Source organism: Atractosteus spatula, chromosome 11 (assembly GCF_055471065.1).
Source record: "Atractosteus spatula isolate fAtrSpa1 chromosome 11, fAtrSpa1.hap1, whole genome shotgun sequence".
Classification (NCBI taxonomy): Eukaryota; Metazoa; Chordata; class Actinopteri; order Semionotiformes; family Lepisosteidae; genus Atractosteus; species Atractosteus spatula.
The window spans coordinates 2,015,265-2,043,128 of record NC_142716.1 but is presented as its reverse complement, the minus strand read 5'-3'; the positions used below and the strand labels follow the sequence as shown (position 1 = coordinate 2,043,128).

The following is a 27,864-nucleotide window of genomic DNA, read 5'->3' as shown; positions in this document are numbered from 1 at the left end:
CCTGCTTCAGGCAGTTGTTTAGTAGCCCAGAGGTGGAAGTTTGCAGTATGTCTGATGTATTTATGGAGGAGTAAAAAAAACATGTATACAGTTTGAGAAATTTGCAAAACTAAACTACTTAATTGCTCGAACATTATTTCTGTTTGAGAACACAAAACATTCACTTTTATTGTATAAAACAGTAGTTTATAGCATATATGACATTATACTGTAATATTGGTTGAATAATTTAATCAAAAGAACAATAATTAGAAAAGCTATTGAATCCAACATTTCATTAAGAAACAGAGTCCGGAGAGATTTTTTTGAAAAAAAAACATTTGTAAGTTTTAAGCTAAATTTGCCTGAAACTGAACGCTCTGAGCTTTCACACAACCTTAAACAGGAGTACAGGACAAGAACAGTGTTTTCCCCTGCACTGCCAGACAGTGAGAACTGGAGCTTGGAACAGAGGCTACGAGAAGCCATGATTCAAGTAGCTGGTGGAGCGAATCTGGTGGGGTGCTAATACAGTAAGGTTGGAGAGTGGAATCCAGCAGAGATCACAATAAAATCAAGCTGCTGTCGTTCGTCTCGCACAACAGGTCCTCACTGTCCTGCCCGCGTCAACAGTGCTCAATTAGTCTCGGCTTACAGATGTTAGATGTTCTGCCAGAAGCTGTCCCTGCCGAATGGTTGGCAGTGTTTGGCACAATGGGTGTGAAATAGCATCTCACCTGCCAAACAGTCTTGTAATATTCAGATTATGGCAACTGGCATAGTATAGCTGTTAAAAGGGAACATTACCCTTTTTTTCAAACACGCAAAATTCTTGTGATCCTCCCCCATTGAACTGCACAAACTCAGTTGTTGTTCCTGCCTTGTAGTAGTAATAATAAAAAATTGCATCTCTATTAGTGATTTTCATCCTGAAGAATTCCAGAGTGGTTTTCACAACCCACTTTGGTACAGCCCCACCAGCGTGTCATGTGGCAGCCATTCTGCACCAGCAGGTAGGACATTTTCTGAATAAAAATCTCAGCAACTGGATGAAGGTGGAACGTGGAGGGGGGCATGTTGTATTAGCACAGAGTGGAACTTAATCAGGACACCAGCATTAATACCCCCTCTCTTACAGTGCCCTGGTCACTTTCAAATTAAACAGACCTTTGTTTAATGTATGTTTAAGTAGATAGATTTCTGTCACTGATTAAAGATCCACCTGTTAAAGTAAGAAGTGAGTAGGATAATTCTAGCAACAAATCAATATTGGAGAATACATTAAAAAAATCAAAGGATAAATTAAGGAGTTTTACAGTAGTTTTCCACTGTGAGCTGGGGGCTGTCAGAGGAACTGTCTGTGGAGGAAGAGGAGGAGGCAGCTGACTCCTGCTAATGGGGACACATCTGCACAGAGCTGGAGGAGAGCCCACCTGTCGCCGGCTCTGCCAGCCCAGAAAAAAAACTTGGCTTGTGCAGGACAGGCATCTGCAGAGTAATGGTAAAAGGAGATTTGCTAATGAGTAACAATTCTGGAGTAATTAAAAGCTGCTGCTGCTGCTGCAGTGGGGCCAATTTTCTAGAAAAAAATGACAACTGCTTTTCTTCTATCTTCAGTTGAGGCCGGTGTATTTATGTAAGGTAACAAGATTTTTTGCTATCAAATTATAGCAAAAACTAAAAGACAAAACTGCATTTTATTCATCTGTAAAAATATCTACAACAGAGAATAAGTTCAAGCTAAAATGGGGAAAACTGATTTTTTTTTTACCCTACACCCTTGAGCCTTTGTTAGTTTTGTTTTTCATTAAGCATTTCAACTGCATCCTACTGAAGCCCACAGACTATTCACCTGTTGCTCAGACACATCAGGCATGAGTTAATTGGTTCACTCAGACTGGAATTATAAACAGACACTTGGGAAACGTGCCTCTTCTCCAGGTTTGTGCTTCTTGATAAAAAAGGATAAATACAAAATAAGTCAGTTCAGAGAGGTGTGTAATAAAAATGGCTTTTCCTCCACCTCTTATTTCACTTAGCGTAGACAGAGGAGCTCAAGAAATCGCTGAGACGACTGCCTACGGAATGATGTTCATCAGCAAGTATCTGAATAAACTGGTAACATTAGCTGAAGGAAGTGCCATGGCTGCTGTGACTGCACTGAGAGAGTGAAACACCACCAGGCTGCAGTTCATCCCATGAGTGTGCTGAACAGAGCAGGGAGCGGTGAACAAGCCAGGAGAGGAGCCTCACGCTGATCCAGGAGCAGGGTAGCAGACAAGGGTACGGGCACCAGCGTGCAAGGCTCCAGATTTAACCTGAGCCCCCCTCTTACTGCGTCGGTAGCATAAAGGCTAAAAAACCAGGCCCAGGACTCTGCGGTGCTCAACAAGGCTTCCAGATCCACATGAGAACTAAAGGGTTTTCCGAGTTCCAGAGCTGAGGCACAGACGGGGTTTCAAATGAGTTCTTCTGTTCTGTGGCAAGATCCGATTCCAGCTGTGGCTATTAAAATAATTCCTGACACCTGTAGTTGTGTTGAACCCAGGTAATCCAGTCCCGCTGAACAAATTTTAAGGTCAAGGTCCCTGAAAGAAAAGAAAACAAGGTATTTTTTTAGTTCATGAAATTAAAATTAGATTTCATTAACAATTACTTGCATAATACTCATTTATGCTGCGCGGTGGGCCAGGTGCGGCAGTGAGACAGTCTTTTATACCACCACTGCCATGAATGATCCTGGCATCATGATTTGGCTGTCAGGTAATGACAACAGGAAGTGACTCAAGGTACGATTAGTAATGCCTGTTGATTTCGCTGCTTCAGGCACTAGCCAGCTCTTGCGGGAAAGGCTGCGGAGAGTACAAGGGTGAGGAAGAGCCACTCCTCTTTCTGCAGCGTTGCCTACCTGAGACAGAGCCGTGAACCCTCCCTCTGTAGGCTGAGGCCTCCCCTCCTGCACCGTGTCCTGTCTCCCTGCACAGTGCGCACACACAAAGCACAGAGACGGATTACCAATCACCGCGTTCTGCAGCATTGCGAATCATCCAAACACGAGCTTAACATTCATTCATTCATTCATTCTTCATGTGTGGTGAGCGTCTCTGCAGCCCCAAACCCCATCCCGGTAGCACAGGTTACAGGACAAGTGGGCACAGGACACCCTGGACAGGACAGCAGTCCATCACAGGACATGCACACACCCTGGACGGGACAGGAGTCCATCACAGGTCTCACACACACACACACCATGGACGGGACAGGAGTCCATCACAGAGCACAAGGCTTGACCTGGATTACCTATATCTATACTTAGACCAATACCTTGATTACCTTTCTATTCAATTACCCCAAAAAAGATTCAGCCCCCTCAACAAGCAGAATTTTCTTCTCAGCCCAGTAATTAATCTGGCTTCTTGCTTCTATACTGCCTCTAGTGGTAGGAACAAGGCAGTCAATGCCTGGATAAGGGGCATGCTCTGGGAAGCCTCTTGGGGGCAGCGTGACTCAGCTGCTCGTGCTCCTTACCCGCTTGTCTCGAGAAGGGGTTGACTCCTGCAGAGGCCGGGGGAGGGAACGCTGCTCCAGATCCTCCTGGGGGGGGCGCTGTCAGAGGGGCTGAGGCATCCTGGTGAAATAAGAACCTGCAGTCTGACTCTGGTCGGCCAGGGGAGGGGATGGAGGGGAGGGGCAGATTCACAGGGAAATTGGGTTTGTTTGAAATTGGATTTATCCAAAGTCTACAGCAATAACTCGCACGACCCACGGTGTCCAACAAGCGACTCTGGAGGGCCTGAATCAGCCTCACGTCAGAGCTCGCCTCGGAGAGCCACATGGTGTTGTGCAAGTCTGAGTTCAGAGGGCTGGAGGAGCAGGGCGGACAGGCGCTGTACCTCTCCAGCCGCGTCGGCACCTCGATCTCCCTTCACCTGCGCAGCTGGCTCCACACGCGATGTGGGTTTGGACTTGAACCAACTGAACCACCCACGTTTAGAGCTCTTGGAAAACAAAAAGAAAAAAAAAGGGAGAAATACTTCACTGTGCATCCAAATGCTGCTGACAGGGACTGAGTTAACTTTTGACTCTGGCACTAGACAAACATTCTTCCCCAAGACAACAAATCTAATCCCACAATCCCCCCACCTGCCAGAGTGAGAACAGCTCCCAATCCTACTGGGAGAGGGAACTCAGTTGAACTGGCAGCCCAGTATGTGATCTCCTGGCACAGCCTGAGGAACAGTGAGCCTCTGTCAGTAATGTTCGGTGTGTCGTTTGTTGTATGTAAATGTCCAGCGATACATTTGTACTATAAATGTATGTTGATGTTGTACTGATTGTATATGCTTTTGTCGACACTGTAATTTACCAGTCATGCCCATAAAGCTGTTTGAATTTGCGAGTTTGAAATGTAATAGAATCCCCCGTCTTTTCAGTCGCTTTCTTCAAAGAAGTTGGCTAGGGAAGTAGGAGGCGGTAAAACGAGGGACTCGGATGGTGAAGTGTTTTTCCTCCTCCTATCGAACATCTCAAAAACGTATCCAAGCTCCAACTCCAGTTTCTTAAGGAAGGGCCTAGGTTCTGGTGTGGAAAGACGCCGGGCTCACAGCGCTAAGATGTGAGCAACCCAAGAGGCAGGGGCAGAGAGCTGGGGCTCAGTGACGTCACCCACCTTTCCCGGCCCGGAGCTGCTCTGCTCCTGTGAGGCGGGGCGCGGATCCACCTCTCCCGGCAGCACCGGGACGCCACCCCCTCGTGCGTCGCCCTCAGACAGAGGAGACACTCAATTACAACTCTGCCACCACAGAAACCCCACCTACGTGCAGGTCTTCACTACAATCCTACTGCAAAGGACACAGCACGTCTTTTACTCTCATTTTCTGTGTCCAGAGTTTTTACAGTACACAGTGCTGATCATTGCTCCTTCTTTCCATACGTCGGACAATATCATTCCCCCAAAGCAATGCTCACCAGCTGTGGAGTAAAGAGTATCGAGCAGGTGTAGGCTAGAACTTGCAGGGTTATAGTACACGCCAAGGTAACTAACTGCAAGAAACAGGACAGGAGGTTGTTGTTTTTTTTTAAATCTTAAGGATTTCAAATATCATGTCCCAGTGCAGCGTCTGCTCTAGTATCAAATCTCGCACATGTGCAGGAAAACCCGAGCCTCACTTGGCCTGTGAGTCGCAGGGGCTGTAATGGGAACCAGCTGGAATACTTACAGCTCCATCCCCCCGCCGCCGTTCGCAACCTGTAAGGAGAAACAGGATTGACTATCAGCACAAAGGACAGCAGCTGTGAGGCTCACGCCAAGAGAGAAGACAGACTTTATTCTCCCCTGCTGCAAAAACATTCCAGCTCCTTTTCAATTCGGTGTACCTTTCACTTTTCAGTCACAAATCTAAAACCACCTGCAGATTCAGTGCAGCCCCTTATAAAACTCTGCAAGTCCATTTTCTTTAAATCCAAATTCATTTTATTATTATATAAAATAGGTAGATTATAGATCATTTTTTTCCGTGTCCACATTCCTTTATAAACCCTCACTGCCCCCCGATGAGTTCTGCTGCCCGCAGGCCTGTGCACTAGAGCTCAGACCGGCTCCGTCACCCCAGCGAAGCTGTCAGTTGAGACCCAGCAGACGTCAGCTGCGTCTGTGCAATCAAGCACTGCAGCAGCTGGCTGAGGATCTGTCTCAGTCCCATCTAAGGCACCGGGGTGGGTCAATGCAAGATAACCAAAACAATTAACAAAAAAAACTGCACCCAGCTTGTATATGTACTGTTGGTATTTTAGAATTGACAACCACTTGTTAGGGTGTCATTTGTGTCTATGAGAGGCACAGGGATCCCATCACCACCCTGTGCGATCCTTACCGTCAGTGAGTTGCCCAGGATTGCTGGAATCCAGCTGGGTATCCTGTGGATTGGTGGCGTCTTGGACACGGCAGTGGTAATTCTGGCCTCCGGGCAGAGGGGGCGCTGCAGGCTCCCTGTGTGCATGTTCTGCAGCCGCCTGGGGAGGAGTCCAGGCGTGGCTGGAGTGCTGCTCCGCATCCTTAGGGGGTTCGTACTGAGGGAGCAGCTCAGCTGGACTGTGCTCGTGTGCCTCGGCCGTCATCAATCCCGGCAGGAGCTCCAGGTCACACCCGTCACGGTTCGCTGGAAACAAATCATTAGCCCTGGATGTGTCAAAGAGACAACTCTGAAGATCTCCTTTATTCTTTCTCACCAGTTTTCTAAAACAAACTCCCTGCATGGGACATTCTTCAACAGCAGACAATTGTAGAGAGATCAGATGTGATCCTTTGTGATTTAGTTAACCTTGCAGCTGCCAGCTGTCATTTCTTTTCATACAGGAAGCGGAAAACCTTGCCTTTTCCCAACAGTGGTCTCCTTCATGTTGTCCACAAGACACTCAAGTCTGCCCCCTCGTGGCTGCCAAGTGAAAAGGCATCTCATTCTCCCACTAGAAAAGACACGTGCTGTTGTAAGATGGCTTCAGACTGTCGGTGCACATCGGTTTACCTGTGTCGATCCCATTATCTTCCCATGCGCTAGTGGTTTCATCAGCAGGTGGTTGATACTTGTCACAGTCACCATAGCTCCCCATCTAAATAAATACATTTGTTTTAGTGCAACATGTCAAACAAAGTAAAACATTTTATCTCTATTTTCAATCAGTAATGACGCATTTTCATAAACCCTTGAATATAAACCCATAACATTATACAACTGCTGTGATACCCCTGTAGCAGTTTTACAGTTTTACAGCTGTGAACTGGCAAGACAACAGGCATGTCAACAGTCGTTATATAGCCATGCTGTTTGCACTTGCTGTTGAAAGAGTCCTGCAAGCTCAGCGCCCTCACGACTGCCTTCCTGTTGCTTTGCCACAAAGCTCCCTTTTCATGACACTATCAGCAGCCCGGTGCCCCTGCTGACGTAATTCACCCGGAAAAGCATCCCGAGGAATAAGAGCTGCCTGTTACGAAAGAGAAGCTCTGATTTCATGTTAGCACCCAGAAAGGTCCCGTGTGTCAGTGGTGTCTTCAGTCTTCAGTAAAGAAAACCAGAAAGAGGGACAGAGAGGCCATAGATTCAGGGGGTCATGAACTCATGAAGAAACCTAGGAGAGGGGGTGCCGACATTGAGTGCACACCAGGAAAACACCTCAAGGAATTAGTGTTCGGCTCAAGTTTTGCGTAAGCACGTGCAGTACCATTCATGTTTCATACCTTGCACCCACACTGGCGATCATGCGCCCCCTCACCTGCTTGCTTAGGTACCCCTATGTCCCCCGATATTTATGCACCCCCCTCTCCCAGGAAGTGTAGAGAGCCCCCACTGGAATTCCTACAAGCCAGCTCCCTGGGGCAGAGATTTAGACTAAAAGCAAAGCATGTGGTCCCCGAAACGTGCAGAACTGAGACGATCCCTCTGTTTCAGCACGGCAGACCCCAGTGTGGCCCGTGTGTTGTGAAGGCTGTCCCCAGTGTGGCCCGTGTGTTGTGAAGGGGTCTCTCACCTGCTGGAGACCATATCTGTGCCGCAGCTCCACCAGCCACCTGGGGTCCTCAGTGAGCTGCTCTGTTCCTCCAGCATGAAACTGAGGACCTGACGCCTTCAGCCTGTCTGCCAGCTGCAGGTACACAACAGAACAGTGTGGTGCAATGAGGTGCAGTGAAGCGCAGTGAGGTGTGTTGTGATGCAGAGAGGTGCAGTGTGGTGCAGTGAGGCGCAGTGTGGTGCGTTGTGATGCAGTGAGGTGCAGGGTCGTGCAGTGAGGCGCAGTGAGGTGTGTTGTGATGCAGTGAGGTGCAGGGTCGTGCAGTGAGGCGCAGTGTGGTGTGTTGTGATGCAGTGAGGTGCAGGGTCGTGCAGTGAGGCGCAGTGAGGTGTGTTGTGATGCAGTGAGGTGCAGGGTCGTGCAGTGAGGCGCAGTGTGGTGTGTTGTGATGCAGTGAGGTGCAGGGTCGTGCAGTGAGGCGCAGTGAGGTGTGTTGTGATGCAGTGAGGTGCAGTGAGGCGCAGTGAGGTGTGTTGTGATGCAGTGAGGTGCAGGGTCGTGCAGTGAGGCACAGTGAGGTGTGTTGTGATGCAGTGAGGCGCAGTGAGGCGCAGTGAGGTGTGTTGTGATGCAGAGAGGTGCAGTGAGGCGCAGTGAGGCGCAGTGAGGTGTGTTGTGATGCAGTGAGGTGCAGGGTCGTGCAGTGAGGCGCAGTGAGGCGTGTTGTGATGCAGTGAGGTGCAGTGTGGTGCAGTGAGGCGCAGTGAGGTGTGTTGTGATGCAGTGAGGTGTGTTGTGATGCAGTGAGGTGCAGTGTGGTGCAGTGAGGTGCAGTGTGGTGCAGTGAGGCGTGTTGTGATGCAGTGAGGTGTATTGTGATGCAGTGAGGCGCAGTGAGGCGCAGTGAGGCGCAGTGAGGCGCAGTGTGGTGTGTTGTGATGCAGTGAGGTGCAGTGTGGTGCAGTGAGGCGCAGTGAGGTGTGTTGTGATGCAGTGAGGTGCAGGGTCGTGCAGTGGTACCTTAATGACTTCTTCCACCAACACAACATGGAGGGTCTCCTGCCTGAGCAGTGCCTTCCCTATCACTTCGCAGTAGTGGAATGCCTGAGGAGCCAGCCCGCAGTCCAGCAGGCGGCACGCATAAAGAAATTTGTAAACCTGAGCACACAGACAAATGAGACAGAACAGAGGTTCATTCACAATTTAATCAGCATTTCAATCTTCTGGGACCAGAGAGATCTGCAGGTCTCTGTTACTCCCCAGTAAGGCAGCTTGAAAATATGACCAAGTGCTGGTTACTCTGTTTTGGGACAGATGTCCACATTTTTTATTAAATTTTTTGGCAACAAGAAGACAATAAAGAAGAAAATAAATAAATGTATGCGAATGTACATCTTCCAAGCGTCTGTGCATTTCAAAGCGGGCTACAGGAGATGGAAGGCACAAGCACTGGTTCGTGCACGCTCACAGAAGCGTACCTTGTGCAGGGCTGAGAGGAAGGGCTGATGGGATGGGCTGCTGGCAAGGGTCAGTCATCACCAGCCACACTGGAGCCCTGCCAGGGCCACACAACACTTTAAACTGTACACAAGACCGCGGCGCAGGCGAGCAGGGTACCTGGAAGGGTGAGATGAAGCCGGAGGGGTCGCCCAGCAGCCGGGAGTACTCCAGCACTTCGGTGCTCTGGATGGCTGAGCTCCTGGCGAACTGCAGGAAGGGCAGGCTGTGAAAAGAGAGGGAGCTTGCATACCCAGGATCCAGCACCTTGAGCGGGACAGAGCTGGAGGGGCTGCCGGCGTCCCTCCGGAACACGTTTTGTGTCGAGCGTTCGAGAAGACCCGAAATCCGAAACGACAGAGACCGAAACAAAAGCCTCGAGACAGAAACGGGGCTGAGACGCCAGTGCGGGGGGATCCCACTGTAGAACAGTACAGGATGCCCTCCGCCTCTGCAGGCTGTGCTCGGACCCGGTCTCCATGGTGCGCACCAGTCCCGCCCACCGCGGGGAACCCGGAACGAGGCTCTGATCTGCGAACGCCTCCCTCCGGTCTCTCCACCCAGCCGGGCGCTTGGGTGCGCGTTTTGCACACGAGGTGCACGCGCGATCTCCGCGCCCTCTCGGGTACATTCAGTCTCTGGATTCAAGGTACGCATCATACAAATTTACTATTAATTGTGTTCTGTTACTTTCGTATGTCACATTATGATTCGTGATGACGAAGTAGTCATTTTGAAGGGAGAAATCGGTAAGCGACGTTCGCCATCGTTGAGTGGGAATCTAACCCCCGGACTCCCACAGGCTCCAGTGTTCACAGGCCCCGGTTTGACCGGACCGTCCCGGCAAGGGCAACCTGTGCTTTTCCACAAGGACGGCGTCTGGGCCGCCCGGGAGTGAAGGCGCTCAGGAGAGCGCGGGTGGACTGAGATCTCCGAACCCTCGGCTGCAGCTCCGCAAGCTTGCGATCACCCAGGAGACCACGGGGTGGCGCTGCGGCGCCGAGAGTCGCGAGAACCCAGGCCGACTAATCCCTCCCTCATTTGTGCGCCACTGCGTCACAGTCGGCTAGTGACAAGACCCAGACTTGAGGGCCCCCACAATTACAAACCGCACTGCACTGCGAGCCGTCACATGACGGAGCAATAGGACATAGATCTCCGCTCCGCAGGGCTTACCAGTGGTTACTACCCAGAAGGACCAGTTTCTCCGATTTCACCGTGTAGACCCCAAAGGGAACTTGGGCCATGAGGTAGCAGAAATGGGCAGCGTGCATCAGTCCTCTTGCAGCTGGGGGAGGTGAACACAAAGCGAAGAGCGTGATCCCTGAAGCCCTTTGACTGCTCACTGTTAGACGTTGCACAATCTTCCCACCCGATTTGATGCAAAACATTAAGGTCTTTCACTTCACAGAAGATTAAGGTGAAAGACCTTGTCCCACTCTCAGTAAAATACCATTTTTAAATTAAATAATTTTAATTTATTTAGAACAATAAATTGAACAATATTGTTCTTGCAGAGCAACCAGCTACATTTTCAAGGATGGGGGTTTTATCTCATTTCACATCGGGGATCACCTTCAGCGTGTGCCTCACACGTGGGTTTTTCAAGACACAGAGGTTTATTTTGATGCCTTTCTTACAATGATTGGTTGCTATGGCAACTACCCATGCTTCCAAAAATGACTTCCGAGGAGACCTTTCTAAACCGATCTACGGGAATTGCCTTGGGGGGGCTATTTCACTGTTGTGCAGTATTTCTTTCCACCAGTGTTTGTGAATCATAACATCTCCCTAACTCTTGTTTACTCTAAAGGCCCCTCTCTGGCGGTCATTCAACTGAGTTGAAGGCTCAGTGAGACTAGAGCCCAACTAGAGCAGCCGTCAAACTCGAGACGCCAAGGAATCGGTTGCTGGCTCCTACCCAGCGTGTCCCCCATGGTAGTGACCGCCTGGCGATGCAGTGTGGGGTCCCCAGGGGGGTTGGAGAGTATAACCGCCAGGTGTGGTCTCCAGTCACCCCACCGCTCACTCCCACAGCACTAAGACGACAGGGACAGAGGAGAAATGAAGAAGACTCCAGACCTGGAGCTCAACTCCCTGCAAACGTCTGTGGCTCAGAGCTCGTAAACCACAGCAGCCAACTCCCAGCGTCCCCCAGTCTCCCCACGCGTTTTAACGGTCACGTGCCAAACCAGACGAAACTACTACGTGCAAAAGGACGAAATGAATACGATCAGAGCTTTCCATTTTGCTTTATAGAATGAATATCTGCTAAATTAAAAAACTGTACAAAATCTATCAAATTGTACATTTAGGTCTTTTACCTTACACACCTACTTCTCTTCAAGGACTAAGAAATTCATTTTAATAACACGTTCCATGTGTGGAAGACAGAAGTCCAAACATTCATTACAAGACTGTAAGACCTCTGGCCGGTCGGACTGCTCGCAGTTACCAGGAGAAGGGTTATGTACCGTGGACACTGCAGGGGTCCGTCTGGACAGCAGCTGAAATAGAGTCTGCAGGGGATCGTTCACAGCCAGACTCCCCGTGAACCTGACATGCACAGGCAGGCAGAGAGGGCACAACAACAGGGTGATAAATATCAGAAGAGCAGAAGCCTTTGAAAGGTGAGATCACTTACAGCTAAACGGCTAAATTACACCAATATGAGAACAAGAAGGAGGTAATGAGATACTACACAATTGCAACAGGCTGCACGATGTTTACAGGGAAAACAGACCTTCGAACAGATGAGACGTGGCCAGGTCACCACTTTACACCAGCAGACCACACAGCCCTGGGAATCCCCTCCCCACCACCTGACAGCCGTGCGTGACATCCTGTACAACAGCACCAGGGCTGATGCTCTCCACTGCTGTGGCTGAACATCTGGATAGTGTTCTGCTTCTGGGTGTTCGTGCCGACAAACAATTCCATCCATTATCAAGTTAATCCGCTCGTCAGCTGAACTACGAGCTCGAGAATTAAGAAAGCAAGACCTAAGCAGTGCAATTCTGCACGTGCAGTTGACTCTTTATTGTAGACGAGCGTCTCGGCCCCTTTTGATGTGCAGGCCTCTCTACTGCAAGGTTACAACGGTATTTCTGCTGGTCTTGGTTATACAGGGCTTCAGTGGGATGAAGGATCATAAGGAACACGTGATGAAGCATGCCACTGCATTCCTATGATGCAGTGCAGCGAACCACAGTGGAGCAGTTGAAACCATGGCAACCACGGCCAAGCTGGGGGTGTGAGCGTGACGTACTGTGGTAAACCTAGCAGCAGGAGGCGCCCACTGGGGGTGCTGGCAGAATGAGGGAACGTGGTAGGGACCTGTCCTGGCTGGATACAAAATGTCGACACTCGCTTCTAAGACAAGGACTGCATTTCAGTACACACGCTCGTGGCGCCGGCTGGTCAGTTACCTGTTCAACACGGTGGTGTACGACCTGTTGTCCATTTTGCTGGCCAGGAGCAGGGCATGTCCCCACAGGCCGCTGGCCATCGCCGCCTCCAGGGCCTCCTAAAGGGTGTGAGAGAGGCTCAGCCGGCTGCGCCTGTACAGAATCCACAGGCCCCCCCAGAGCCGCCCAGGTCAACAGCCAGCCCAACGACCACCTCCGGCAGCACCCGGCCGACAGAGCGCCTGACACGGTGCCTCCAACACGGTGCAAGAACAGGGCCCGTTCTCCCAGTCAGGGGGAAGCTCAGGACGGGCTCTCAGTCCCCCTGAGGACACACGCTCGGGGGTCTTACCTTCCTCTGTCCGCGGAGGAGCAGCCCAGTGTATTTCTGCAGCGCCTGCTCGCGGGACTCCGCGCCCCGCACGGGCTCGCCGGTCAGCAGGTCCGCGGCGTCGCTCGGGGGGGCGGGGGGGGGCCCCTCGCTCAGGTCGATCAGGCTGTCAGAGCCCGGCCCGCCCGCGACACCGGCACACCGCCCCGGAGCCCTGCTATCCTTCAGCAGCAGCTCAGCGATATCCGAGCCCACGATTCGCTGGGGACGGAGAGGAACGGCGGTGTTTCAAACAGTATTGCTGAAGCGCCTATTTTTTTCCAGCACACAGGGCCGTCTTTCCCATACGTGCACGTGGACTGTGTTGATGGTACGGGGGGGGGGAAACGATTATCCTTAATCAAAGCGCAGATGTCTTTCTTGGTTATCTCACACACAGGCGAGTGTATTACAGCAAACTGGGGAAGAACAAGCTGTGGTCCTTGCTTCTGTTGCAGAGGAATACTGGACAGACAGGATATTAAAGATGATGCAGCCAGGCGCAGTTCCAGGCATCGGATAAGCTGACTAAAGCTGAAATAAAATGCACCGCTGTCTCAGTGTTGAGCACAAAGTAAGCTACAAAGGTCCCTGTCATTGATTAAAAATACTGTATAATTATCCATATACTGACCAACAGCGTATGTTGTACTTTCCAATTGCACTAGCATTCTGCAACGGGCAATATGCAGTACTTACCCCATTCTGTCTGCAGAGCAATACTAGCAGGTTCCACAGGAGGGCAGCAGAGGTCTGGTCTTGCAGAGCTTTGTCTTTCAAGCAGGTGTCTGCTCTGTTCTGGGCAAACGTGATAGCATCCACCTTGTGCAGGTCTTCCCTGTAAATGCAGGATATGCTCTTGGCCAGGCTGGTCGTGCACAGAGCGGCTGTGTAACAATATACAGCAGGAGCAGATGGATGTGCTCCACTGTCACCACACGCCTCAACCAGCCACATCAAAAGGGGGAGTTTTATTTACAGAAAAATATGGCAGTGCAGTAGAAAGGTCAGTCAGGTTCAGGAGCAACCTTGCTGTGCTCTCTCCTTTCTTGGCAAGACCTGTGCTCCCATGACGGCCCCTCTGAAGAGGGCCCACGGCGTGGTGCACAATTAAGAACAAACCTGGCTTTTTATGAGCGAGTGCGGGCTGGGGTGAGGCAGCGTTATCGTTTCTTCTCTGCCTGCGTCTTGCCGATCTCCCCTTACAAAGGGCAAGGCAGCAGGGAGCCCCGGGCCGGGCCGGGGCTGGACTTCAGCTAGCAGCGCTCCCGTTCGAACCACGCCAGGTTTACATGCAGTCAGAGAGCAGATTAGACCGAGACTACGTCATCATACAAGCCTCCGTGTTAACGCGTGCCATGTGTACAACCTGCAGGACAACGAGAGGAAGCAACTCGAGCACAACACTTCCACACGCCAAAGTGAAACAAAAAATGGAGAAGAAACTACAAGCACTACGACACCTGAGCGGTGCACAGGTGAACACGGACAGGTGCCCGCGGATGCGGAGAGCGTCGCTACCTGGCAAGCGGCCCGGGGAAGAGTCTCGCTTCCTGCTGCTCCGGGGTGTCCATGAGGATGACCTGCGGAGGCGAAGCCAGGTGCTCGTTAATGCGCGACCGATCTCTCTCGCCTCCTGCAGGCAGACACCTCCGTCACCCCGCCACCCTTCCAGCCTCACGGCAAAGGCGCAGCCTGTTACCGTCCCGGTCCTTGTATGCGCTTGGGGATCGGCAGGGAGCGAGATGATGCAGGCTTGCCTTCTGCTGGACTCAAAAGCCCCAGGTGACATTCCGGGGAGAAGTGTAAGTCTTAGCACACAGGCGCTACTGTACACGCAGCGCTTTGCTAAAGTATTCACACCCCTGCCCAGGTTTTCACCTTTTTTTTTGCTAAAGCAGGATCTCACAACACTTTGAAGTAGCAATTAATTTACTGTATGTTACAAGCACAACCTATTCCACACACGCAAAGCACAAATGCAACAAGAAAGAAATGCATGGGGAATTAGTGTGAATATTAAAAAAGTGTCATGACTGCATTAGTAGTCAAACACTGTGCTGGGCCAAACCTAAATTCATTGAGTGCTCGGCGCGTGTCCCTAATAGAGAGAGGAGAAATGCACTGTTCACAGCTGTTGGGTGCTCAGGTGTGAGGGAGAGAGAGTAAGGTGACAGGAGGAGAAAGGACAGAGCAGGAGACGATGGACACACAGGTGAGAAACTGCCCACACTAGAGGGCTGAAGCTGGCCCCCTTACACCTGCCCATCGAGAGGCTGTGCTCCACTAAGCCCATCCTTGATCTTCATGCAGGTGTAATCTCCAAATAAGCCATAAAATATTAAGTTTATAAAACGTGTGTCCACTGATTTTATTTTTAATCACACGACAGAAAAGGTCTGGATATTTCTGCAAGGCCCAGCACAACGCCAGAGTGCGAGTGAGGGGCGCTTGCAGGTTTAGAATCCAGCCGTTGGTAAATCAGATCTCAAGCGTCTGAAGCAGAGGAACAGTTTCGGCGATGAGGTCACCATGAACCGAACTCACAGGTTGCACAACAGTGCGCTGCAGCCAAGCAGACCCGAGACGGGAACAGACAGGATCTGCTCAGGTACGATCCGCACACCTCAGATCCTGCTGGCACGCTTAGTCTTTACAGAGCTGATCTGAGCATGCCAGGCTGCAGCCGCGCTGCAATACAGACTCCTGAGGCTAGTGCTGCTCTCAGACACCACACTAACAGACCCAGTGGGTTTTCCGGATCTCCCGCAGGGCAACAAGTCATAACAAACCACAAGATCGAGTTTTAAACAGGAGACAAAACGAAATGCAGCTTTGTTTTCACAAATAAGATGAGACAGGACTTTGCCACTGTAAATACCGTGGTCAAAAAAGAAAAGCAAAGTCACAGCAGCGGGAAGATGAAGTCCGAAGATTGCGTTAGCAGCTCCCCCAGGGAAGTGAGAGGCGTGATGTGCCGTGACAGTGCCAGTGTGGACTGTCAGGAACTGAAGAGGACTGATGGGGGACGGCCTTTACATTGCAGTGTTGCTCAACACTCAGCACGTTTTCTCAGAAATGAGGAGACGTCCGATAGTACGGTGCGCTCCCAAAAGCCGGTTAAATTCTAGAGGAGGCTCCCGGTCTGAACTTACACATCCGCTTCTACCCTTTCTAATCCAGAAATGGTTAAACCACGGTTTCAAGAAAATGAGAATTCTACCCCGGAAATATCTGTCAATACGGTTACCCATTAAATACATACTGTGCAGGCTAGTGGGAGATGCCACAGTCAGATTCTGAAGCCCTACAGACCTGACGACAGGCCCGTCAGAGTGGAAAAGCTCTAAAAAATGGAGTAGAGCCAAGAGCATATCACGGTCCTTGAAGTAACTGTTTAAGCATGTTTTAGCTAATTTGTCTGCTTGTTCTCAACAGTGGCGGCTTGACAGCGTCACTGTGAAACACTCCAGGACCTCCATGCGCCCTCATTCACACTGAGTCCTGGCACCATGTGACTTACCAGTTAACCACCACTGTGAATAAAGAAACTAACATCTAGGCCTTTCGATTGATTGATTGGTTGATTAGATAGCGAGGGAGCCCAGCTGGAAACGAAGGCAGACGTACCTCCAGACTGTGGATCTCCACCAGCGCCGGCTCCCCCTGGGTGGGCAGACTGGGGCTGACCCGGACCAGCTGGCCCGCGGGCCCAAATCCGGCCCGCACGTGAGGGAGAGAGAACTTCAGGGGGGCGGAGAGCTGGGGGACATCTGCGCCGTCTGACAGGGGATGGAAGGGAGAGAGTGACAACGTTGAAGCACCCCGAGAGAAACGGTTCATTCCCTCCACACCGGGCAGCTCAGAGAAGACGGGAGCTGCTCTCAGTTTCATAAGGCTCTAGTGACATGTTGCAGTCGGGGTAACAGAGTGTTTATAGGACGCCCACAGATTTGCCCACACTCGCTGTCAAGCATGGCGCCCCAGAGCTCCCACAAGAGAGGGGACCCTGTGTTAGTGGGAGCAAGTCAAAGTCTTGCAGGGAGACATCGGAGGAACTGCTGTGAGGCATACGTGTTGGTAACAAAATCCAAGCATCCAAATCCTCTGTGCCATGTAAAATCTATTGAAGCAGTTTGCAATCATATTGCAACAAAACAAGATGATTGAAATGAAAGGGCTCACTGTTTTGAATACATACAGTTCAATGAAAATCTGAGCAGATCAATCCACCTGCGACAGGTAACAGACTGACATAGTTTCTGGCTCAGTTCAGGAATGCGTTTACGAAAAACACGTACACGCATACAGTACAATCTGCATATTTCTCTTTAATAGATCGTCTCTAAAAATGTACTTATTCAACTTCGGAAAAATTTGACATGACAAAGATTTGGATAATTAAACATAAATGAACTGATAAAAGCGGAAAAGTTCAAGAGTGCATCAGAGTATCACAGACAGGTAACTGCGATTTGTGATTTTAGCCTGTTGCTCCGATTTCGGTCTGAAGCAATCGGGTGGTGGGCCGGGTAGAGTCACCCCAACTCCCTGGCACGTCACTCCGATGTTTACAGATAAACTGGGGTGCCCCACACTCCACAGCAGCACTGAGCAACTGGAAAAAGATTTCATTTTGCGAGAGAGATGCAGCCTCGTGAAAAATTATGGGTAGTTTTATTTTCACTCACCTGAGTCTACCTGGGCCCACCCGAGTCTACCTGGGACCAACTGAGCCCACCCGAGTCTACCTGAGCCCACCCGAGCTCACCTGTGTGCGAGTCGCCCCAGAGGGAGCGTGGGAGCAGGTCGCTGTGCTCGGTGCCATCGGCGATGTACTGGCTCAGCTCGTAGCCACTCGACGACAAGCCCAAGGCCCTTGATCGCGCCAGACTCCCCGACCCGCCGGGAGAGAACTGAGGAAGAAGGAGAGAGGTGGAGCTTGAGGGACTGTCCCACAAGGAACTCGACCTCTTCGGTACTGAACCGAGAAGACTACAGGAGGACAAGATCAGCCCAGCGGACTTCTCCAGCAGGAACACAAGCCACACGGCACCAGGGAAACTACGAGGAGGTGAGAACCGTGAACACCAAAGGGGAGCTTCTTTACACAAAGGGTGAAAGGCGTGTATGGAACAACCTACCTAGCTGCGCTGTTAAAGCCCATACCCTGGTTTCTTTCAAGGAAATAAAAATAACAATAATTCCTTACACTTACAGAGCACTTTTCTGGACACTCCACTCAAAGAGCTTGACAGGCCATGGGGATCCCCTCCACCCCCACCAGCGTGCCGCCCCACCTGGATGATGCGCCAGTCCGCTCCACACATACCAGCTCTCAGTGGGGAGGAGAGCAGTTCAGAGATGGGGATTATTAGGAGTCCATGACTGGTAAAGGCCAGGGGGAACTTTGGCCAGGACGCCGGGGTTACACCCCTACTCTTTTCGAGAGACGCCCTGGGAATTTTAATGACCACAGGGAGTCAGGACCTCGGTTTTACGTCTCATCTGAAGGACGGCGCCTGTTTACAGTCTAGTGTCCCCGTCTCTATACTGGGGCTTCAGGACCCACACAGACCGCAGGGTGAGCGCCCCCTACTGGCACCACTAACACCTCTTCCAGCAGCAGCCTCAGCTTTCCCAGGAGTCTCCCCTCCAGGTCCTGACCAGGCTCACGCCTGCTGATTGGCTGGATGAGAGTCTTGGATCAATTAGCTGTTAACCACCGAACAGGCATGATGGGCCAAAGGGCTTCTCTCATTTGTGACCTTTCTTCTGTTATTAGTCAACACCCGTTTAGAGCTGGCAGATCTGTTTATAATGGCTTCCGATCAACTCAGGGTTTCCTAAGGTAGACCGAAAGGCAAAACAGGAATGACTCAGCAATAACCTTTCCCTCAGATGCACTGAACATGTAAACAACACATCATGCAGGCCCAGGTGTGAGCTGGGAACACAAGTGTGGACTTGTGTGCCAAGCCTGCAAGTGTTGGGCCGTTTTTTTTTTTTGTGGCATTTGGCATTACTTTTTATCATCTGGTCTACTTGAGCTTCACCTCTCCAAAACGCTCTCTGTTCTCCTGGACAACGTCTCCGTTGGGATGGTGTGGGTTCCCCGGAGTGCTGTAGTCTTGCTGGGGATTTCTGTAGCGCTGGTCATAGCTGGAAGGAACACGGAGTGAGAAGACTGGTTTCAAGCCCCGGCAGAGAGGAACTCGCGCGGCAGGCTCAACCGGCTGGAGCCAAGCACCCAGCAGCGATCTGCGAAGCCATGAACAATCCGACAGTCCAGTGCCCTGTGTTAATACCACCCAACCTGCCGTGCTTTTGTAAATCCAAGAACACAAATCACTGCCATTCTGGGCTGTTGATTTCCTTTTTTTTCCCCCCCTACAAAAAGTTTTTATTAAAAAATGCCATTGGTTCAAAAGACAAGCATCCCTTGAATTTTTTTTTTCAGTATTCTAAGCAAAATGTTACGGTTTTGCAAGAATGAATTATTTAAGATTTCCAAACAGTGTCCAAGGAATAGCAAACCGATATCGGACTCAACAGTACTTCTCTCCAGACCACATTCTGCTCCTGTCGTGCGCACTAGGGCCATTCATCCCTGTGTGTCCTATGTGCCGAGAATCCTGCAGTAAAGTCTCAAGAACCAAAGAGACGGAGCGAAGCACGGGCTACTCATTCCAGGGAGCACATGGGCCGGAACAGGCTGCCGGGGTCCGGTCTGCAGGGCCCCACTGACCTGTTGGTGGGCGGCTCTGGGAAAGAGGGGCTGCTCCAGTCCGGCTCGTGCCTCCAGCCCTGGCCTGGGCTCTGCCTCCAGGGGTCCTGTGGAGGGACGCTGGGAGCCCATCTGTCAGCCTCTGGACAGAATCACAGGGTTTGAAACACGCTGACTTTTCTTGACTTTATTAGCACATCCTTGCATATATATATTTAAGAAAAACACGTCATCAACACAAGCTGCTTTTCAGCTAAACCTTTTCTTTTTTTTTTTGCATTCGATGGTTTAAAAGTTCAAGCTCCTCTCTCGTGCCCCCGGTTCACGCCGTGTCTCGCCCCAGTGACCGAGCCCCCCCCCTCCGCTCGCCGCCCTTGAGCCGAAACATCACATCACAGGCCTCTCGAGGGGCGCTGTTCACCCCCCCCCCCCCCCAAGAAAAGGCAACACGGCCCTTCTGCATTAAAGCTCCAGCTAGGTGACTAAACAAAATGCTAATATAATATTACTGCAAAGTGACAAAGGCGATATGCTCCGTCCTGTAGAGGGTGGTGGTGACCCAGAGGCTGACCCAGCACACACAAGGAGGGGTTATGGCTGGGACAGGATTCCTGGGACTGCAGAAACTAGGGAAGACCCATATGGACAGGGGAACACGCAAACTCCACACAGACGTTTATCCCACCTCCTTAACCTGAGAGCAGAACCTAAGATCTGGGGGGCTGCACTACAAACCACTACACGTCCACGTTGTCTGGCAATCCATGCATGTACTGAAGGTAACACATCAACATGGCTTTCACCGTAAGAGATACGACAGCTGGAGAAAATGTCCTGCACTTTCCATGCTTCTCAAGGCACACAGAGGCTTCTCTGTTAAACCACCACCTTCTTAGACAAAGACAACACACTCTTACCACCCTTCAGTGAACTGCATCTGAAACCCGTAGCTTTAAAACCACAGTGAGACAGAAGACCAGGGTGTAAGATGCAGAGCGTGTGTGAGAAATTCTCTGAAGTGGGGTATTCATAAACAAGCAGCAGTTTCACGAAAATGTTGAGTTAAAATCTAAGCCACAACAGCTCACATGCTTTATGAAGACAAGACTGTACTTTCACAAGAACCATTAAAGATGTTTGCCATTGAGAACTCAAAAGGAGGAGCAAGCCGGCTAAGAATGGGAAAGCCTTCTTGCACAGACAGGCAGATGAGTTTACTACCTGTGTGCGGGTGGTACCACTGGTGATAGCCATGATCATAGTAGCCGAAATCACCCCTGGGGGCCCAGGGCAGGGAGCTGTAAGGAGGGTAGTCATAGACCTGCCTAAAAGACAAGAGGCAGTCGCACACTTCAATGCATGAACTCTGGGAAACAGACTGGGAAACAGTGTGGAATACTGAGTAGGCTGCTGGTTGCCTGAACCCCAGCTAGAGGGCATTACTGCACCCAGCAAACCCAACTGCACAAACCGGCACCAAAACGTGTTCAGAAAATGAACCAGAGGTTGCAACAACGATCATGTCACTTTGAAGAAAATACTCAGCCAAATAAATTCTTGATAAAGACAAGTTATTTAACTGTGCTTAATGGTGAACTGCTGCTTTATTAATTTGCATGCATTAAAGAAACACGCCAAACAGCAGGCCATCTAGGGCCACTCTGCCACAGAGAGATCTGCTCCCCCTGCCTGGGGAGCTCTGATCAAGGCTTCCTGACTGCAGCTCCCTTCTTGTGCACAGGAGAGGCAGAAACAATGGGCGAGAGCCGTTCTGAGATTCGAACTGTCTTGAGCTCGCTCCCTCTCTGTGACAGTGTCACACGACACCAGTGAGAGGCGATGACGTCTTAGACCACAAGACTAAAGACTCTTGTTTCGGGGAACAAATAAAAGACGTCTTCGAGCAAATTGTCCGCAACTGCCCGGAGTGCTTTGTTAGCACTTTGTTATTGCAGCTATGCGGGGCTGAAGCCAAGCAAGGTGAATGCACCTACACAGGAACTCTAAATTTAGCTCCTCCGGAACATTCTGTACCCAGCTGGCCTCCAGAGGCTGAACATGTTCTGAACTGATATCAGGTCAGGGTGTGGAGAGAGTACCCAGGTGCTGGCGACTTCTGGAAGGAGGCCAGAAGCTGCACTCACACCTCACCAGGTAACCTGCAGGGTTTTTTATTCCTAACAGTATCTACCTCTTTCAATGGAGTGCATGCAGCTTTTATTTGCAGTAACAGTAGCAGCAACAGCTCTATCAGCTGTAAGATATAGTAATAGCAGCGAGCCAACATTTTCAGGTTTCGCGTCTTTCATGATATCAGCTATTTCATGTTTCAGAAATCTCTAAACCAGCAGAAAGCCCTTAGCCTGCGACCTGTCGGGCGGCCTCTCTGTGCTGTAGGAGCCCCTGGGAATGGGGGTGCTGCAGTATCCAGGGGCGATGGCGGCTCTGGGCAGGGGGCTGCTGGCATGGCGTCCGGCCCGGTGGTCCTGCATGGGCCAGTGTTTCCCCCTAGGGTCCGGCTGTGGGTAGCGCTCGTCACCGTAGCGACCGGGTGCGTAGGCGTCGCCGTAACGACCAGGCCTGTCCCCGTAGCCGCCCTCCCTGTCGCTGGGCCTCTCCGGGTAGCCCGTCCTGGGAGCGGGCCTGTGCGGGTAGTGCTGCGGGGCCCGCGGGCCAGAACCGGCTCTCTGGCAGCCGCCGCGGTCCATCCTCGTCCCGCGAGCGCCTAGCGCCTCCCTGGGGGCATGTACGCGTCACACCACGGGCCAAATTCCAACTTGCCTGGACCGAAAAAAGGAAGAAAAGAAAAAAACACATTCCACTAGGGTTTTTATGCACACCGTTCACAAAAACATCCGCAGTCCCAGCGCGGAAAGCAGGTGCCGCTGTGCGTATTCCTGCTAGAGCTAGCCAGCACCTCACTCGGACTGCTGGCTCACCACAGCCCAGGGTCCCAGTACTCGCCCACTCGCGACCTTCCCAGTTCCCATTCGTATGACTCATCTATTCACCTTCTTCTTTCTCCTTCCCTTTGGTGTCGACTGTGTGGGGCAGGTTGTGAACAGGACAGATTTAGACCGATGCCTTAAACTGCACGCTTTAAAGCAACCAAAGGCAAAGACTCCGTGCAAGGGTTCGAAACACTCTGCAAGGCGCTGCAAGTAGGCAGATGGCGCCACCCCCCGTACTGTCACAGGGGGACTGATTTACTCCAACAACTGGGGTTTCACATGTGGCGGAAAGAGGAAGCAAAACTGAAAGAATTTCTGGGTGTGTCTTTGAGAGGAAAAAAGTCTCGGGGGCTCCGACTCCCCGACACCACGCACACGCCCTGGGCCTGTAGTTCAATGCACGATCATTCTCACTTAAGCTTCATTTCACGTGTAAAGATGGCATGCGTCACTGGCCTGCGCACAGTAAAAATAAAAACTGGTACAAGACCAAAAACTTTCTGGGAGGTTCCCAAAAGTTTTGATTCACAGCAGTCTGGCTTTTTGAAATAAATAAAAAAAGCCAATGAAATATTAATCTTGTTTGCAATCTCTAATTCTTCAACATTTTGTGTTTGAAGAATGTCAGCTTGATTAGACTGGGGTGAGAACAGAGAGGCACAGCTGTAGGCTGACCTGTTTTACCCACAGACTGAAACAAGCGTTCCTTAGAAATCCCCATTTCATCGTTTTTCTCATTTGAAAAGTGAACTGAAAGACATCTGTAGCTAATGAGCAAGTCTATATTTATCTACTTCACCATCTTCTGAGGTTAACGAACTCCAAAAGTGGTTTCAGAAATGTAAATGTTTGCTTTCATGGGAAAAAGCTAACAAATCCTTTTCTGGAAAACCATAATCAATTGTAGAATAAGTAAAGACCAGCAACGCGTCTCTCTCGGTTTTGATTAGTTTGACTTCACGAGGTTGTATGCAGTTGCTTATTTAAACTAATATGCCAGTTAACATCTTTAAAAAGCACAAATTGCATTACAGTTAAACACAAAAAAAAGAAACCCTACTGAATTTCTGCATGCAGGAGGAGAAAACCAGGGTATTCGCTCAGACTTACGAGGTTTCTTCACAGTCTCTGGCCCGAAGGAGAGTGAACAGTCTTTCGCCCTGCTGTCAAAGTACACCTTCCACATCAGCCTTCTCCGAACCACAGCACAGCAGCAAGCCTGACCCCTCTCAGGGCTGGGCCTCTGCAAGCATGGGCAAAGTGCAGGCCGTTGAAACAGCGGCCTGCTCCCTGCCTTCAGGAATTAATCAATAGAGCCCTTAGTTTAACAACCCCTGAATAACAGGCAATTCCTGAAGGGCTTGTCATCCATGGGTAGCTCTCCAGTAGCTTCAACGTGGCAGTGCATCTACACCACATGGCAGTGCATTTCGAAACGTTTAAAACCAAAAGCAGGAGGTGCTTCCTTACACAGAGGGTGGTGGGAGTGTGGAACAAGCCGCTCAGCCATGCTGGTGGAGCCCGATACCCTGGACCGAGCACCGTAGAATTTATCCATAATGTACGTATGATTTAAAATCTGCACTTTTTTTTTTTACAGATCCTAACATTCTGTTTGTAGGAATGGGTGTTTCCCCACATGGTCTAGAACAAAAAAAACGATGCATCTACATAAACAGCTGAGTCTTTTTAGACTAAGAGGTGAACGCTTTGAGCCCAGTGTTTTCCACAGGAGTGCGTTCTTGTGACCTGCATGTACTGCGATACTGTACACACACTAACAAACGCCATTTGATGTCATCTGACTGCTGTTTGGTCAGTCTCGAATCTTGTGTAAGTATTTATGGAATTCCTTTGGAGCATTTTTAGGACTTTTGCTCAAAGGCATTATTTTTCCTGCAGGTTTAGGTGGATGGACTGCTGTGCAGATTCTCTCCTCGCACTCCACTTGTACTCCATCATTAGGATTACAGTTTTACTTGAATTTTTTTTTTTTGCCCTGAAACACTTAGTAACACCAAATCTTCATTGTTTAAAAATAACAGAAGTGTAATTTTAGCTTACACTTAAAACAGAAAACAATAGAAAATAACCTTGTTTTATAGGCAGGCGAACGCTGTCTTAAATTTGACATTACCTGTAAGGCCCCAGCCTGAAACACTTGAGACGTCAGCCGAAAACGAACCGATTTCGCATTTCGATGATCTGTCTGTGAAGAGGAGAGAGGTTAGGATCAAATTGCTCTCAAACTTTCCGTTCACATCAGACCAAGCGAGTAACGAGTCACAGAAAAGGGCAATCGCGGTTTCCTTACAATACCTACTGCAATATTTAAAAAAAAAACGTGTTCTCCGGAATACACAAAAAGTATAGTAATAAACATGGCCGATTCTGACAGACTGAATATTTGCTTGGCAATTCGCCTTGCGAAAATCACCGAAAGTATGACATTTGAACAGGCTCTGTAGTTTATTCTCGTAAGGGTCAATTCAATCTACGATTTTAAAAGCATAATCGTGCCTCTTAGCATCTCTGCGTGTTTACAATAAAGCCGTTCAGATCAATAAAATATGCTTCCCTTCTTAAAAGGCAATAAAAAAAACTCTTAATACATAATCCACGCGTATACATAGATAACTTCATATTGTATTACATACGAGGTCAACTGCACCTCGTCTCTGAAACAAATATAAGGCCAACAAGGGGCAGTGGTTAAAAAAAAAAAACCTCACCTTCAGCAAGACCGCACCTGTCCGTTATCTGACAAAAATCACACCGGATTGCAGCAAAACTACTTGGGGGGGAAAAAAAAGTCGCTCTTCTTAAGAACTGGGAAAAAAAAAAGCTAAAACGTTATTGCAAACAAAAATTATAACCCGGTCGATGTACTCACATTTTAAATTCTTTCTGAATTCTTTTGTGACGTTGAAGAGCTTCTTTTCTGTTTTTTTTTTTATTAATTAGATGGCAAATTTAATTATCATTCCGTTCATCTCCCGTAGACTTTCTCCGAAAGCGTCTCTGCCACGTAGGACGGAACCATTCTTTCCCAGCCGAGATTTCTCGGGGAATTTCATTGTGTACCCGAAAATCAAAACGGCACTGGCTGCCCACCATGTGGAGAAGGGACTAAAGACATTAGTCAACTTTATTTTATCTGAAAGTGGATTGCCCGATTCACTCATTTTCTAAAACCGATTATCATTCACATCTGTCATGCGTTTTGAAATTTGCTGGGTTCTGTGTGGGTATGCTTTAATAATTCAGCCCGCTAGCTGGCGATTACCAGTTTGTGATGGATAAAATAACGCAAGGCAAAGTTTTGAATGTACCTCTGTGTTGTAATTTATATATCATTGTAACCGAGAGCGTACACATGACACAGGTGAGCTGTTCTCACTGAACACGCTAAGACTCACACTTCGAGAGTGGAGACTTGATTGTAAATGTAAACCAATTATTGAGCCTAATTAATAACTAATTGATCAAATAGGAATATGGCTGAGTAATAGGTAAATGGAGCTAAAAGAGGCAAAGGCATCACGCTGTTGTAATGGTTAGCATGGCTGTCTCTAAAGCCCAAGGTTCAGTTCCTGGGGTGATATCTGAGGTAGTAATTTGAGGCAGTGCTCATATCCAACGCCAGTGATGTACCAAGTGTTCATTTAGTTGCCTAAATTATTCCTTGTTTCTTTCAGAGTTAAAATTAAATGAAGCTCCAAGCGCTTAAGATGAGGAGACCTAACTCGCTGACAGCAGAGACGTGTTACTATCTTGTAGATGTTGCTGCTCAAAACGATTCAGGACTCCTTGTCTGAATCGGTGAAGAGAGATGCTGATCCGGCTGCTGTGTGGAGAGAAGGATTTGTGGAAAAACATTCCCTCAACAAACAAATTGAAGTGCACCTTGTCAAAGTCATGTATAACAGTAACTGGGCACACCATGATATACTGTAGATGGCCTGTATATCTTCAGTACAATACGGAAGTTCAAAAGTGTCTGTGTCTGGTTGTGGTGTTTGTGGTCCCACTTTCCAATCACTTTTTTATGATTTCCAAAAGCATCTGATTCGACTGCTTTTGGAAAAAATAAACTAAAATTCAGCGATCAAGAAATATCTTCTGTGTAGGCATTCAAACTTTTTCTTCTGTATTTAGAAAACCAGAATATGAAACGTCCGATGTGCTAATTTAGTTTCAGTGTTTTCCTAGGTTAGTAATTAAGATGAATTAAGAGTTCAAGCTCCTTTCACTATCCCAAGATTAAAAATGAATAAACAAAAAAACGGTACTGAAAAATCTTCCACAAACCAGTTAGGGCAAATTTAAGGTAAAAGATCCAGTTAAATAAGGAGTACATTAAATTTCAAATGCAGGTAGAAAGAAACATTAAAAAGCCAGAGAGAGATGGAAAGGAATATTGCAGTGGAGGCTAAAATAAATAAAGTTTCTTTCAGCCCTACAACTATAAAAAAAACATACCTCATGATTTTGGGAAACTTCTAAACAATGAGAGGGGAATGACTGACGTATTAAATTAATTTCTCAGTCAGGTGTTCACTGAGGAAGAACTCGACCACACGCCTCAGGCAACAGAAGGAATACGTTCTGTATTCAATGCCATTCACATAAAAGAAGAAGGCAGAAGAGTTGCAGGTCAGTGAAAATAAATTTCCAGGGCCCGATGGCGAAACAAGATGTTATTCATAATTAACAGTCCTTAACACACCTCTTGCAACAATTGCTGAAGAAGCGAACTGGAGAATTGTTATTGAAATGTATTTCCACACAAATGGTGCTCACACAAACAGTGACAGGACAGGAGTAGGGCACTGGCGCCCAGGGTTCTGGACTGGAAGGATGTTTGTTCAAATTCCAGGGGAGAGCCTGCTGTTGCACCCCTGAGCGAAGTACTGCACCCATATAAATGTACAAATGGGCAGAAATATAGTTTGCTCTAAAGAAGATTTTCAGTCAAATACTGTAAATATAAAACCGCACCATGTAATTACAGACCAATAAGTGTGACTTGTATTACATTAAAAAAATATTCTTGGAGCTAAACTAGAGGATCACCTGTATGGAGACAGACAACATTGACAACATTTCCTTGGCCATGCTTTCCTATAGTTCTGTGCCATAACTCTTAATGCATAACCATGCTTGGACTGTGATTTCATTGTGGTTCACTGGACTTTTCTATGCTTTTACTCCGGTGTACCACTGTTAACATCATACGGGCATGCCTTTGATGTTCACATTAATTTTTACATTCAATAAGAAAAGGAGACATGATAGCTCTTGGACAAAATATCCTGATAAACTGAACCTTACACTGCTTGTATGAAAGCTGGCTCAGGCTCAAGTCTTGGGTTAAACAGGGATTCCAGGGTGCGAGCAAGGAGCACTGAGTGTGTGTTTGTTTCC

The 27,864-nt window shown here is 49.1% G+C and overlaps 1 protein-coding gene across 3 annotated transcripts; it reads right to left on the bottom strand.

Annotated features, from left to right (window-relative positions):
- Window positions 1–164: 164 nt before the first annotated feature.
- sec16b (SEC16 homolog B, endoplasmic reticulum export factor) lies at window positions 165–24,736 on the bottom strand. 3 transcript variants are annotated; one of them, XM_088926727.1, is made up of 25 exons: window positions 24,575–24,736; window positions 21,857–22,267; window positions 20,708–20,811; window positions 19,508–19,628; window positions 18,816–18,921; window positions 17,531–17,675; window positions 16,390–16,541; window positions 14,281–14,342; window positions 13,459–13,597; window positions 12,742–12,981; window positions 12,411–12,508; window positions 11,457–11,538; window positions 10,904–11,021; window positions 10,159–10,270; window positions 9,103–9,208; window positions 8,506–8,643; window positions 7,504–7,617; window positions 6,504–6,588; window positions 5,853–6,137; window positions 5,199–5,227; window positions 4,649–4,741; window positions 3,873–3,977; window positions 3,508–3,607; window positions 2,888–2,955; window positions 165–2,567 (listed from the first exon to the last, which is right to left on the bottom strand). In XM_088926727.1, exons 2-25 carry the CDS (start codon window positions 22,192–22,194, stop codon window positions 2,559–2,561), a joined length of 2,949 nt encoding a protein of 982 aa, XP_088782853.1. In that variant the 5' UTR covers window positions 22,195–22,267; window positions 24,575–24,736; the 3' UTR covers window positions 165–2,558. The 3 variants fall into 3 exon arrangements, with proteins under 3 accessions (XP_088782853.1, XP_088782851.1, XP_088782852.1); XM_088926725.1 differs by lacking the exon at window positions 24,575–24,736 and adding an exon at window positions 23,548–23,647; XM_088926726.1 differs by lacking the exon at window positions 24,575–24,736 and adding an exon at window positions 23,498–23,546.
- Between the last annotated feature and the right edge of the window lie 3,128 nt (window positions 24,737–27,864).

Excerpts from the sequence above, each read along its gene's own strand:
- sec16b (XM_088926727.1), bottom strand. The coding sequence starts at position 22,194 with ATGGACCGCGGCGGCTGCCAGAGAGCCGGTTCTGGCCCGCGGGCCCCG. Across the intron at positions 20,812-21,856 it reads ACAGAGAGGCCGCCCGACAG|GCAGGTCTATGACTACCCTC; the intron begins GTCGCAGGCTAA and ends CTTGTCTTTTAG. Across the intron at positions 14,343-16,389 it reads TGGAGATCCACAGTCTGGAG|GTCATCCTCATGGACACCCC; the intron begins GTACGTCTGCCT and ends TCGCCTCCGCAG.